General features: G+C 44.5%; 1 protein-coding gene across 2 annotated transcripts; it reads right to left on the minus strand.

The window, feature by feature from the left end:
- Nucleotides 1-1,969: 1,969 nt before the first annotated feature.
- LOC110534531 (methylmalonic aciduria type A homolog, mitochondrial) lies at nucleotides 1,970-14,369 on the minus strand. Of its 2 annotated transcripts, XR_016483899.1 has the most exons (8): nucleotides 13,948-14,369; nucleotides 13,217-13,666; nucleotides 12,842-12,964; nucleotides 12,163-12,333; nucleotides 11,801-11,886; nucleotides 7,620-7,746; nucleotides 7,311-7,460; nucleotides 1,970-2,588 (listed from the first exon to the last, which is right to left on the minus strand). XR_016483899.1 is itself a non-coding variant. In XM_021619421.3 (7 exons), the coding sequence occupies exons 2-7, from the start codon at nucleotides 13,626-13,628 to the stop codon at nucleotides 2,283-2,285; spliced, it is 1,248 nt and encodes a 415-aa protein (XP_021475096.3). In that variant the 5' UTR covers nucleotides 13,629-13,666; nucleotides 13,948-14,369; the 3' UTR covers nucleotides 1,970-2,282. The 2 variants fall into 2 exon arrangements, 1 of the variants encoding a protein (XP_021475096.3); XM_021619421.3 differs by lacking the exon at nucleotides 7,620-7,746.
- Nucleotides 14,370-14,719: the final 350 nt, after the last annotated feature.

A 14,719-nucleotide genomic window follows, 5' to 3' on the forward strand; every position in this document is an offset into this window, starting at 1 on the left:
TTCATAGCCGATCATTAAGAGTATCTCTACCACTCCTGCTGTCTCTAGAGAGTTGAAAACAGCGGGTCTGGGACAGGTAGCACATCCGGTGAACAGGTCAGGCTCCATAGCCGCAGGTAGAACAGTTGAAACTGGAGGAGCAGCACGGCCAGGTGGACTGGGGACAGCAAGGAGTCATCGTGCCAGGTAGTCCTGAGGCATGGTCCTAGGGCTCAGGTCCTCCGAGAGAGAGAAAGAATGAGAGAAAGAGAGAATTAGAGAGAGCATACTTAAATTCACACAGGACACCGGATAAGGCAGGAGAGGTACTCCAGATATAACAAACTGACCCTAGCCCCCCGACACATAAACTATTGCAGCATAAATACTGGAGGCTGAGACAGGAGGGGTCAGGAGACACTGTGGCCCCATCCGATGATACCCCAGACAGGGCCAAACAGGAAGGATATAACCACACCCACTTTGCCAAAGCACAGCCCCCACACCACTAGAGGGATATCTTCAACCACCAACTTACCATCTTGAGACAAGGCCAAGTATAGCCCACAAAGATCTCCGCCACGGCACAACCCAAGGGGGGACGCCAACCCAGACAGGAAGATCACATCAGTGACTCAACCCACTCAAGTGACGCACCCCTCCTAGGGACGGCATGAAAGAGCACCAGCAAGCCAGTGACTCAGCCCCTGTAATAGGGTTAGAGGCAAAGAATCCCAGTGGAAAGAGGGGAACCGGCCAGGCAGAGACAGCAAGGGCTCCAGAGCCTTTCCGTTCACCTTCATACTCCCGGGCCAGACTACACTCAATCATATGACCCACTGAAGAGATGAGTCTTCAGTAAAGACTTAAAGGTTGAGACCGAGTCTACGTCTCTCACATGGGTAGGCAGACCATTCCATAAAAATGGAGCTCTATAGGAGAAAGCCCTGCTTTCAGCTGTTTGCTTAGAAATTCTAGGGACAATTAGGAGGCCTGCTTCTTGTGACCGTAGCGTACGTGTAGGTATGTACGGCAGGACCAAATCAGAGAGATAGGTAGGAGCAAGCCCATGTAATGCTTTGTAGGTTAGCAGTAAAACCTTGAAATCAGCCCTTGCCTTAACAGGAAGCCAGTGTAGGGAGGCAAGCGCTGGAGTAATATGATCACATTTTTTGGATCTAGTCAGGATTCTAGCAGCCGTATTTAGCACTAACTGAAGTTTATTTAGTGCTTTATCCGGGTAGCCGGAAAGTAGAGAATTGCAGTAGTCTAACCTAGAAGTAACAAAAGCATGGATTAATTTTTCTGCATCATTTTTGGACAGAAAGTTTCTGATTTTTGCAATGTTACGTAGATGGAAAAAAGCTGTCCTTGTTCGTCAAAAGAGAGATCAGGGCCCAGAGTAACGCCGAGGTCCTTCACAGTTTCATTTGAGACGACTGTACAACCATTAAGATTAATTGTCAGATTCAACAGAAGATCTCTTTGTTTCTTGGGACCTAGAACAAGCATCTCTGTTTTGTCAGAGTTTAAAAGTAGAAAGTTTGCAGCCATCCACTTCCTTATGTCTGAAACACAGGCTTCTAGCAATTTTGGGGCTTCACCATGTTTCATTGAAATGTACAGCTGTGTGTCATCCGCATAGCAGTGAAAGTTAACATTATGTTTTCGAATGACATCCCCAAGAGGTAAAATATATAGTGAAAACAAGTGGTCCTAAAACGGAACCTTGAGGAACACCGAAATGTACAGTTGATTTGTCAGAGGACAAACCATTCACAGAGACAAACTGATATCTTTCCGACAGATAAGATCTAAACCAGGCCAGAACTTGTCCGTGTAGACCAATTTGGGTTTCCAATCTCCCCACACAAAGCTTCCTAGCCCTGGTTCAGCAGCTACGTCCCCACACAAAGCTTCCTAGCCCTGGTTCAGCAGCTACGTCCCCACACAAACATTTCAGCAACAGAAAACGCCCACCACTATATAATTAATTTAATAATTTATTCAACTCATTGATTATGATAAAATCTATAAAACTGCATCCATTGATACTCTTCAAGTATAAACCAATAAACGGCAATGTCAAGTCTTATATGAGGAAGTAGGTCAGTGTTTCAATTTGAAGGCAGTGTGTTGTGTGTGGGATTGGGAGGGGGACCAAGACCTAGAATTCCTTCCCTTCTCTCATCAACAATCAACAGTCCTTAAAGAGCAGTGACCTGAGAGACAAGGCGAGAAGTGTAATCAATATTACAGTATATGGATAATTCTGTTGGTATTAGATCTCCACTTCAGCTAGGTCACTGTGAGGAGGAGGATGATGAAGAAGAGGTGAAGGCCTTCAGTAACAGATCAGCCGCCAGGCCCGGTGATATAGCTCCCCTGGTGACCCTGTCCTCTAGCTGGGGTAGCTCCCCCCTGACGGCAGGGTGTTCCTGGAAGTGCCTCAGGACATTCTCCTGGATCAGGCTCCACATCCACACCTTGTGCTGGGCCCTACGTCTGTCCTGGAAGTCCCCGCTGGACAGGGTGGCTGAGCGGAAGGCCTCCATCTTACCCCACAGCTCTGCTACACCCTCGCCTGTCTGGGATGACACACGCACTACCTGGTGGGGGGGAGAACCACACACACACACACACATTATATGGACTTTGGGGATTTTCAGTACCCACAAGGATAGTAATACAAGCCCCCCCCCCCCCCCCCCCCACCCACACACACACAGTGCATACAGACATACATATACTCTCACATATGGTACTAGTCAAACGTCTGGACACACCTACTCATTCAAGGGTTTTTCATTATTTTGACTATTTTCTACATTGTAGAATAATAGTGAAGACATCAAAACTATGAAATAACACATATGGAATCATGTAGTGACCAATTTAAAAAAAAATCTAAATATATTTTAGATTCTTCTAAGTAGCCACCCTTTGTGTTGATGACAGCTTTGTACTCTTGGCATTCTCTCAACGAGCTTCACCTGGAACGCTTTTCCAACAGTCTTGAAGTGGTTCCCACATATGCTGAGCACTTGTTGGATGCTTATCCTTCACTCTGCGGTCCAACTCAACCCAAACCATCTCAATTGGGTTGAGGTCAGGTGATTGTGGAGGCCAGGTCATCTGATTCAGCACTCCATCACTCTCCTTCTTGATCAAAAAGCTCTTACACAGCCTGGACGTGTGTTGGGTCATTGTCCTGTTGAAAAACAAATGATAGTCCCACTAAGCGCAAACCAGATGGGATGGCATATCGCTGCAGAATGCTGTGGTAGCCATGCTGGTTAAGTGTACCTTGAATTCTAAATAAATCACAGTGTCACCAGCAAAGCACCCCCACACCATCACACCTCCTCCTCCATGCTTCACGGTGGGAACCACACATGTGGAGATCATCCATTCAACTAGTCTACGTCTCACAAAGAAACAACGGTTGGAACCAAACATCTCAAAGGACAGATTTCCACTGGTCTAATGTCCATTGCTCGGGTTTCTTGGACCAAGCAAGTCTCTTCTTATTATTGGTGTCCTTTAGTAGTGGTTTCTTGCAGCAATTCGACCTGATTCACACAGTCTCCTCTGAACAGTTGATGTTGAGATGTATCTGTTACCTGAACTCTGAAGCATTTATTTGGGCTGCAATTTCTGAGGCTGGTAACTCTAATGAACTAATCCTCTGCAGCAGAGGTAACTCTGGGTCTTCCATTCCTGTGGTCCTCATAAGAGCCAGTTTCATCATAGCGCTTGATGTTTTTTTTTTTAAGTTCTAGACATTTTCCAGATTGACTGACCTTCATGTCCTGAAGTAATGATGGATTGTCATTTCTCTTTATCTGAGCTGTTCTTGCCATAATATGGACTTGGTCTTTACCAAATAGGGATATCTTCTGTATACCCCCCCTACCTTGTCACAACACAACTGATGGGCTCAAACACATTAAGAAGGTAAGAAATTCCACAAATTAACTTTTAACAAGGCACACCTGTTAATTGAAACAGATGACTACCTCATGAAGCTGGTTGAGAGAATGCCAAGCGTTTGCAAAGCTGTCATCAAGGCAAAGGGTGGCTACTTTGAAGAATCTCAAATCTCAAATATATTTTGATTTGTTTAACACTTTTTTGGTTACTACATGATTCCATATGTGTTATTTCATAGTTTTGATGTCTTCACTATTATTCTACAATGTAGAAAATAGTACAAATAAGGAAAACACTGGAATGAGTAGGTGTGTCCAAACTTTTTACTGGTACTGTATGTGAACACACATGTGTGGACCCCCATGCAGTTGGTAATCAATCCCCCCATATGCCCATGCAGGCACAGTGACACACCACAGATATCACACACCCAGTGGGGTCTCTGTATTCCCATATTCACCTCAGGCCTGTCCAGACAACACCAGTGATTTAAGGGCTAAACAACTCAGTATTGACCAGTGCTTGAATGAGAGTGAGGGCACTACAAAAAGGGAACTGTGTGAAGTCATATCTCAATGGTGCAATACTCTATCAAGCTGTATTCTATCTAGTCATTCCTAAATTGGTCTATTTACAATTCAAGTGTGCCAATAGAAATGTGTTTCTGACATGGGGAAATACTGTAGAAATGTCTTACAAAGCTACAGTCAAAATGATTCATCTGCTAGAAGGGGGCCTTCCAAAGTACCCTCCCCTGAACCTAATATTGAGATATGGCAGAGGAGGAATCATGTGGAGACCCATTAAAATCACTGTGGTGGATATCTCCTGTCCTGAAGTCAGTGTTGCTGCCTCTGGTACTAGTGGAAAGAGGAACAGGGCCAGAGAGCGAGAGAGACAAATGGAGCAAAACAGAGAGAGATGAGATAGATGGAGATGAAGAGAGAGAGAGAGGTGGAGAGAAATAGAGACAGAAAAACAGAGAGAGAGAAAGGGAGAGAGAGAGAAAGGGAGAGAGAGAGAAAGGGAGAGAGGGAGAGACAGAAAATTGGAAAAAGAAGCGAGAGAGACAGAGAACCAGAGAGCGAGACAGGTCTGGGAGTCTTTCATCTGAGTGGGTGGGCTGCTAATCAGGAAAATACATGACACAGCAGCTCTCTATTCAGAGTGGGGAGGAAGAGGAAGAGGGGGATGGAGGGAGAAGGGTGGGTGGGTGGCGGTAGGGGACTTTGGCAGGTTGCCAGGTGGGCAGATGCTGCATTGGGCCGCACGCAGTCGGTCTGAGACAAAGAGACAACGCCACAACGCTCGGCCCAGGGCGGGAGACATGCAGAGAGCACCCCCTCCCCACCCCGGGAACACTGCGACAGACTAGAGTGCCCTGATGATGACATCACATTAATCCCTCTCCCCCGGGTCAGCTGACCTCGCTGTACAGTGGCACGGCCTGTCGGTTCTGGTGATGTGTGCGTATGGAGAGTTGAGGGTGGCAAAAAATGATTTTCAGAGGAAATGTAACACAGCTCTCCAATAGAGGATATGAAGAAGAACATCAGGTTCCAACCCCGAGTTACCTGGAGTTTGAGGCAATATGCCTATTTTTTGTAGGTATGCATTTATTTCTCATTATCTGTTTGTATTTCTTAATTCTGTGCACATGAAGGTATGAGCACAAACCCACACAACACTAACCACGTTCCAGGTCTTGGACTTCTTCCTGAGCAGCTATTTGAAGCACTTTTCTATATACAGTGGGGCAAAAAAGTATTTAGTCAGCCACCAATTGTGCAAGTTCTCCCACTTAAAAAGATGAGAGAGGCCTAATTTTCATCATAGGTACACTTCAACTATGACAGACAAAATGAGAAAAAAAATCCAGAAAATCACATTGTAGGATGTTTAATGAATTTATTTGCAAATTATGGTGGAAAATAAGTATTTGGTCAATAACAAAAGTTTATCTCAATACTTTGTTATATACCCTTTGTTGGCAATGACAGAGGTCAAACATTTTCTGTAAGTCTTCACACACTGTTGCTGGTATTTTGACCCATTCCTCCATGCAGATCTCCTCTAGAGCAGTGATGTTTTGGGGCTGTTGCTGGGCAACACAGACTTTCAACTCTCTCCAAAGATTTTCTATGGGGTTGAGATCTGGAGACTGGCTAGGCCACTCCAGGACCTTGAAATGCTTCTTACGAAGCCACTCCTTCGTTGCCCAGGCGGTGTGTTTGGGATCATTGTCATGCTGAAAGACCCAGCCACGTTTCATCTTCAATGCCCTTGCTGATGGAAGGAGGTTTTCACTCAAAATCTTACGATACATGGCCCCATTCATTCTTTCCTTTACACGGATCAGTCGTCCTGGTCCCTTTTGCAGAAAAACAGCCCCAAAGCATGATGTTTCCACCCCCATGCTTCACAGTAGGTATGGAGTTCTTTGGATGCAACTCAGAATTCTTTGTCCTCCAAACACGACGAGTTGAGTTTTTACCAAAAGGTCTATCTTGGTTTCATCTGACCATATGACATTCTCCCAATCTTCTTCTGGATCATCCAAATGCTCTCTAGCAAACTTCAGACGGGCCTGGACATGTACTGGCTTAAGCAGGGGGACACCTCTGGCACTGCAGGATTTGAGTCCCTGGTGGCGTAGTGTGTTACTGATGGTAGGCTTTGTTTCTTTGGTCCCAGCTCTCTGCAGGTAATTCACTAGGTCCCACCGTGTGGTTCTGGTATTTTTGCTCACCGTTCTTGTGATCATTTTGACCCCACGGGGTGAGATCTTGCGTGGAGCCCCAGGTCGAGGGAGATTATCAGTGGTCTTGTATGTCTTCCATTTCCTAATAATTGCTCCCACAGTTGATTTCTTCAAACCAAGCTGCTTACCTATTGCAGATTCAGTCTTCCCAGCCTGGTGCAGGTCTACAATTTTGTTTATGGTGTCCTTTGACAGCTCTTTGGTCTTGCCCATAGTGGAGTTTGGAGTGTGACTGTTTGAGGTTGTGGACAGGTGTCTTTTATACTGATAACAAGTTCAAACAGGTGCCATTAATACAGGTAATGAGTGGAGGACAGAGGAGCCTCTTAAAGAAGAAGTTACAGGTCTGTGAGAGACAGAAATCTTGCTTGTTTGTAGGTGACCAAAAGCTTATTTTCCACCATAATTTGCAAATAAATTAATAAAAAATCCTACAATGTGATTTTCTGGATTTTTCTCTCTCATTTTGTCTGTCATAGTTGAAGTGTAACTATGATGAAAATTACAGGCCTCTCTCATCTTTTTAAGTGGGAGAACTTGCACAATTGGTGGCCGACTAAATACTTTTTTGCCCCACTAAGTTTAACCCCTTCGCACTACCACTCAGACAAAAAACATTCAACCCAATACAACCCACCTTAGGGTTCCAGGACTTTGATTTCTTCCTGAGCAGTTTCAGAGCGCTGGTATACTCTGCCTGGATTCTCCTGGCTGGAACTAACAGGTCTCCGTCTGCTTTAGTGACCACCACCAGGTCTGCCTTCTCTATGATGCCTCGCTTAATGCCCTGGCAATGGAGAACACACACAGATTCAGTACTGTGCCCTGAACTTTACAAAATGTCCCTAGATGGCTACCACCCGGTTACTCAACCCCGCACCTTAGAGGCTGCTTGCCCTATGTACATAGTCATGGAACACTGGTCACTTTAATAATGTTTACATACCGTTTTACCCATTTCATACGCCTCACAAGTCCTCAACTAGCAGCTTCATTAAATAGTACCCGAAAAACACCAGTCTCAACATCAACAGTGAAGAGGCGACTCCAGGATGCTGGCCTTCTAGGCAGAGCTGCAAAGAAAAAGCCATATCTCAGACTGGCCAATAAAAAGAAAAGATTAAGATGGGTAAAAGAACACAGACACTGGACAGAGGAGCTCTGCCTAGAAGGCCAGCATCCCAGAGTCGCCTCTTCACTGTTGATGTTGAGACCGGTGTTTTGCGGGTACTATTTAATTAAGCTGCCAGTTGAGGACTTGTGAGGCGTCTGTTTCTCAGCCAGTTTGCGCTGTTCTGTGAAGGGAGTAGTACACAGTTTTGTACGAGATCTTCAGTTTCTTGGCAATTTCTCACATGGAATAGCCTTCATTTGTCAGAACAAGAATAGACTGACGAGTTTCAGATGAAAGTTGTTTCTGGCCATTTTGAGCCTGTAATCGAACCCACAAATGCTGATGCTCCAGATACTAAACTAGTCTAAATAAGGTGAGTTTTAATACAACTTTAATCCGAACAACAGTTTTCAGCTGTACTAACATAATTGCAAAATTATTTTCTAATGATCAATTAGCCTTTTAAAATGATAAACTTGGATTAGCTAACACAACGTGCCATTGAAACACAGGAGTGATGGTTGCTGATAATGGGCCTCTGTACGCCTATGTAGATATTACAATAAAAATCAGCCGTTTTCAGCTACAATAGTCATTTACAACATTAACAATGTCTACACTGTATTTAGGATCAATTTGATGTTATTTTAATAGAGAAAAAAATGCTTTTCTTTCAAAAACAAGGACATTTCTAAGCTAAGCTTTCCAAACTTTTGAACGGTAGTGTATATGAGATTCTTCAAAGTAGGCACCCTTTGCTTTGATGACAGCTTTGCACACTCTTGGAATTCTCTCAACCAGCTTCATGAGGTAGTCACCTGGAATGCATTTCAATTAACAGGTGTGCCTTGTTAAAAGTTAATTTGTGGAATTTCTTTCCTTCTTAATGCGTTTGAGCCAATCAGTTGTGTTGTGTTGTGGGTGGTATACAGAAGTTGGTCTTACCCAAATAGGGCTAAGTCCATATTATGGCAAGAACAGCTCAAATAAGCAAAGAGAAACAACAGTCCACCATTACTTGAAGACATGAAGGTCAGTCAATCTGGAAAATTTCAAGAACTATGATAGTTTCTTCAAGTTCAGTCGCAAAAACCATCAAGCGTTATGATGAAACTGGCTCTCATGAGGACCGCCACAGGAAAGGAAGACCCAGAGTTACCTCTGCTGCAGAGGATAAGTTCATAAATTGCAGCCCAAATAAATGCTTCACAGAGTTCAAGTAACAGACACATCTCAACATCAACTTCATGGTCGAATTGCTGCAAAGAAACCACTAAAGGACACCAATAAGAAGAAGAAACTTGCTTAAAAGACAGTAACACGAGCAATGAACAATAGACCGGTGGAAATCTGTCTTTGGTCTGATGAATTCAAATTTGAGATTTATGGTTCCAACCACCATGTCTTTGTGAGACGCAGAGCAGGTGAAGGGATGATTTCCGCATGTATAGTTCCCACCGTGAAGCATGGAGGAGGTGGTGTGATGATGCTTTGCTGGTGACACTGAGTAATTTATTTAGAATTCAAGGTACACTTAACCAGCATGGCTACCACAGCATTCTGCAGCGATACGCCATCCCACCTGGTTTGTGCAACAGGACAATGACCCAAACACACCTATCTGTGTAAGGGCTATTTGACCAAGAAGTAGAGTGATGGAGTGCTGCATCAGATGACCTGGCCTCCACAATCACCTGACTTCAACCCAATTGAGATGGTTTGGGATGAGATGGACCGCAGAGTGAAGGAAAAGCAGCCAACAAGTGCTCAGCATATGTGGGAACTCCTTCAAGACGGTTAGAAAAGCATTCCAGGTGAAGCTCGTTGAGAGAATGCCAAGTGTGCAAAGCTGTCATCAAGGCAAAGGGTGGCTACTTTGAAGAATCAAAAATATTTAGATTTGTTTGACACTTTGTTGGTTACTACATGATTCCATGTGTTATTTCATTTGTTTTGATGTCTACAATGTAGAAAATAATAATAAATAAAGAACAAACATTTAAAAATGTAATGAGTAGGTGTGTCCACACTTTGATAGAAATAACGTCTGCTAAATACGTGTATGTGACCAACACTATGTGCTTTGAATCAACTTTATTGATCTCCAGAGGGGAAATTGGATGTAAATCTTGTCTATACGTCTAAGCTGATTGATGGACAGTGCGACAGCCTGTGATCCTGTTTGAATACTTAAGTGCATCCTGAGACAGAATAAGTGAAGACAACAGGGTGGAAAGAAACCATTTTGTTTCTTTTGCAAATATGAAAGGCATGAGGAATCAGATATGTACACTGCTCAAAAAAATAAAGGGAACACTTAAACAACACAATGTAACTCCAAGTAAATCACACTTCTGTGAAATCAAACTGTCCACTTAGGAAGCAACACTGATTGACAATAAATTTCACATGCTGTTGTGCAAATGGAATAGACAACAGGTGGAAATGATAGGCAATTAGCAAGACACCCCCAATAAAGGAGTGGTTCTGCAGGTGGTAACCACAGACCACTTCTCAGTTCCTATGCTTCCTGGCTGATGTTTTCGTCACTTTTGAATGCTGGCGGTGCTTTCACTCTAGTGGTAGCATGAGACGGAGTCTACAACCCACACAAGTGGCTCAGGTAGTGCAGCTCATCCAGGACGGGACATCAATGCGAGCTGTGGCAAGAAGGTTTGCTGTGTCTGTCAGCGTAGTGTCCAGAGCATGGAGGCGCTACCAGGAGACAGGCCAGTACATCAGGAGACGTAGAGGAGGCTGTAGGAGGGCAACAACCCAGCAGTAGGACCGCTACCTCCGCCTTTGTGCAAGGAGGAGCAGGAGGAGCACTGCCAGAGCCCTGCAAAATGACCTCCAGCAGGCCACAAATGTGCATGTGTCTGCTCAAATGGTCAGAAACAGACTCCATGAGGGTGGTATAAGGGCCCGACGTCCACAGGTGGGGGTTGTGCTTACAGCCCAACACCGTGCAGGACGTTTGGCATTTGCCAGAGAACACCAAGATTGGCAAATTCGCCACTGGCGCCCTGTGCTCTTCACAGACGAAAGCAGGTTCACACTGAGCACATGACAGACGTGACAGAGTCTGGAGATGCTGTGGAGGACGTTCTGCTGCCTGCAACATCCTCCAGCATGACCGGTTTGGCGGTGGGTCAGTCATGGTGTGGCATTTTTTTGGTGGGCCGCACAGCCCTCCATGTGCTTGCCAGAGGTAGCCTGACTGCCATTAGGTACTGAGATGAGATCCTCAGACCCCTTGTGAGACCATATGCTGGTGCGGTTGGCCCTGGGTTCCTCCTAATGCAAGACAATGCTAGACCTCATGTGGCTGGAGTGTGTCAGCAGTTCCTGCAAGAGGAAGGCATTGATGCTATGGACTGGCCCGCCCATTCCCCAGACCTGAATCCAATTGAGCACATCTGGGACATCATGTCTCGCTCCATCCACCAACGCCACGTTGCACCACAGACTGTCCAGGAGTTGGCGGATGCTTTAGTCCAAGTCTGGGAGGAGATCCCTCAGGAGACCATCTGCCACCTCATCAGGAGCATGCCCAGGCGTTGTAGGGAGGTCATACAGGCACGTGGAGGCCACACACACTACTGAGCCTAATTTTGACTTGGATCAGCCTATAGTGTGGTTTTCCACTTTAATTTTGAGTGTGACTCCAAATCCAGACCTCCATGGGTTGATAAATTTGATTTCCATTGATAATTTTTGTGTGATTTTGTTGTCAGCACATTCAACTATGTAAAAAAAAAGTATTTAATAAGAATATTTCATTCATTCAGATCTAGGATGTGTTATTTTAGTGTTCCCTTAATTTTTTTGAGCAGTGTGCTATAAAGACAGTTGAACTAAACTCATGAGACATTTATTTTCATCAAGAATCAATGGATATATTATTCATTTAAATGATCAAAAATGTCTGTAAATTTCACAAGATTTTCACTGGTTCTTTAATGGCATTGTAACAGGGGAGTGTGATGGAGGTGCAGTGCAGCCTGTCTGACCTGTAGTTCATCGCCCCCTGCTGGTGGGATCAGCAACACAAACATGTCCACCATGTCAGCCACAGCAAACTCTGACTGGCCTACGCCTGAGGACACAACACACAATGAAACTAAGTATTTATGAAACGCTATCTACCTTAGGATTTTTATTAATAAACTATGAGCTATGATATGTCATTTCATAATTGTATCCTTTATGCCATTTAGACTTTAGAAACCACGTAATGTGGAAGATGCAAAGCATGAATCACAATGAGATTAAATCTGGTTCAATAAAAACTGTGCAGGTGGCCTATCCCAGGTGAAGATGTGTCCCTTCTGAGGCTTTTAAAAACAGTCGACTCAACCATTGAGTTCCTCACCTACAGTTTCTACCAGAACGATGTCGTAGCCACCCCCCTCACACAGTACTATGGCCTCATTGGTGGTCCGGGTGACTCCTCCCAGTGTTCCAGAGGTGGGGGAGGGTCTGATGAAAGCACTCATGTCTCTGGAGAGCTCAGTCATACGAGTCTTGTCACCCATCAGAGACCCTGGGGAGAGGGGGAGGATTTATGCGTAACACCAACATAAAGTATAAAAGTGGTAGTATATCAGTATAGGTATCAATATTTAATAATAATCCTTTGCCTAGCTTGAAGAAGATATATGTCAGGAACACAGGAGGCTGCTGAGGGGAGAACGGCTCATAATAAATGTCCAGAACAGAGAAAATGGAACGGCATCAAACACCTGAAAACCATGTGTTTAATGTGTTTGATACCATTCCACTGACTCCGCTCCAGCCATTACCACGAGCCTGTCCTCCCCAATTAAGGTGCCACCAACCTCCTGTGGTGAGGAAATTATGTTTAACAACATTGAACAAGGAGGAATGGTTGTCAATGTTCACAAAATCCCACATATTACGGTGCAAGAGTCTGTCTGGCATGACGAGGCATTCTAACAGACCCATTTAAACCAATACATATACCCCACAACACTGATGAAATACCACGCACAAACACAGCGATGAATATGTAGAATGATGTGGAAACATACCTCCTGTAGTGCATGATGAGGGGTCGACAGCCAGAACAGAGACTTTATGTCCTTGTCCTGTGAGCATCTTCCCCACCACCTCAATGAAGGTGGACTTCCCAGCTCCGGGTGGGCCAGACAGACCTACAGAGAACAAACATGCACGTACACCAAGCCCACACTCTTCCCCATTTGGTATTTTAGACTTAGCTACATCAAGAGTACGAGTACAAACATCTTCAATAAAAAGCCCACATTGCAGCCACCAACTCAAGCGGTCCAACTCTAAGGACTGCAAGCCACTAGATCAAATGTTCACATATTATTGGGTCTGCGTGCATTCTATGTACTGGGCATAGACACAACAATGTTGAACGTAACAATCCACATACTAACCCACTCTGAAGGCCAGGGGTTTCCCTCCGTTCTGTTTCTCCTGCTCCTTCCTGTGGGCCAGTACTCTCTGCAGCAGGACCTGAGCCAGCTCTTTCTTTCTAGGATGCTGGGTCTCCACCAGGGTAATGGACTCAGCCAGACTGGCCCGCTGACCTGAGATCAGTCCTTCATACAGCTTATTCAACAGCCTCTGCTCTGGTGGACTCAGCTCCTTAATGTGGCTGAGGGTGGATTCCACACACATACCGCGGATGTGTTGGGAGTTAAGCCCAGGGAATGAGGTGGTACAAGGGGTACGAGTGCAGGATGGTGGGGGTAGCTGGCGGAGGAGCCATCGGCCCCATGTTGGGGTGACAGTTCGTAAGGGGGAGGACAAGCGGTGGAGAAGCGGAAAGAGTACTGGGGGTCCCATGATTGCCTGGCACTGGTCCCTTCTCTAGGGGAGAGAGTCTGATAATGATGTAACGTTAGACAACAGGCATTCAATAGAGGTTTGTGACACATTTCAGTTCATTCAACAAGACAGAACCAAAACAAAACTGATGCTGATTACTCTATGACACTCACTTTGGGCTATTTAGACTGTTTGAGGTTGTGGCATTCAGGAACAAATTCTGACAGTAGAAACGAATGGATATATGCATGCCTACAGTACATACACCGGTAACTGACTGACAAGTAGTCATATAGCTGAACAATTACAAAACGTGTACATACAATGGAGAACTCACCTTGATAGCTAGCTATTTGTACATACATCTGCTTCGTTCGTCTTTGCTGTTGTCCTCTACTATTGCTCTAAACATTTTCATAAGTGTGCATTCATTTTTGTAGTAAAGAAAATAAGGATAATTCTGTCATTTGATTCTCAAAAGCAACCACACGTTGACCAATGTTTGGTCGTCACTAGCTACCACAGTCACAAAGTAATAAACTCCGCCCATTTCTACAATTGATCTTCTTAAAATGTGATATTAAACCTAACATTAACCCTAACCTTAACCACACTGCTAACCTTATGCCAAGAAATAACCTTAAAGAAAGCCAAAAAGCACATAATTATTTTCATAAAGCTTTTTACTTCGTGGCTGTGCTATTTAGTGAAACCCAGTGGGTATTGTTTTTTGTTGTTGCTTCGTTCACTTCCTACTCCCTGTGACGTTGCTCACCGCCCCTTTCTAGAAAAGTAGTACTACTCAAGGCCACGCGGTGGTAGCAGTTAGTCGTGGTTGAGCTCTTGTCTTCACAATTCACTCAAATTGAAATTCAAGGGAATCATTTTAGAAGGCATTTATCAAGGGATGGATAACTCTTGCACAATGTTGCTTGTATTTTGCAAGATTTTTCCATTTTCAGCCATTGTGGCCATACAAATTTCATGTTAGTGTCTTGAGTTGTAATATTTGTGTGGGTGCTTATACAGTTCATGTCCTATTTCACACAGGAACACGTATTAAAATCAAAACAAATCTAAGTTTATTTGTCACCTGCGCCGAATACAAC

Source organism: Oncorhynchus mykiss, chromosome 10, assembly GCF_057628025.1.
Source record: "Oncorhynchus mykiss isolate SJ-2025 chromosome 10, ASM5762802v1, whole genome shotgun sequence".
Lineage (NCBI taxonomy): Eukaryota > Metazoa > Chordata > Actinopteri > Salmoniformes > Salmonidae > Oncorhynchus > Oncorhynchus mykiss.

Coding starts and splice junctions, on each gene's coding strand:
- LOC110534531 (XM_021619421.3), bottom strand. CDS start 13,628: ATGGGACCCCCAGTACTCTTTCCGCTTCTCCACCGCTTGTCCTCCCCC. Junction 12,965..13,216: donor ACCCCTGGCCTTCAGAGTGG/GTTAGTATGTGG, acceptor TGTTCTCTGTAG/GTCTGTCTGGCCCACCCGGA. Junction 12,334..12,841: donor CTCATCATGCACTACAGGAG/GTATGTTTCCAC, acceptor CCCTCTCCCCAG/GGTCTCTGATGGGTGACAAG.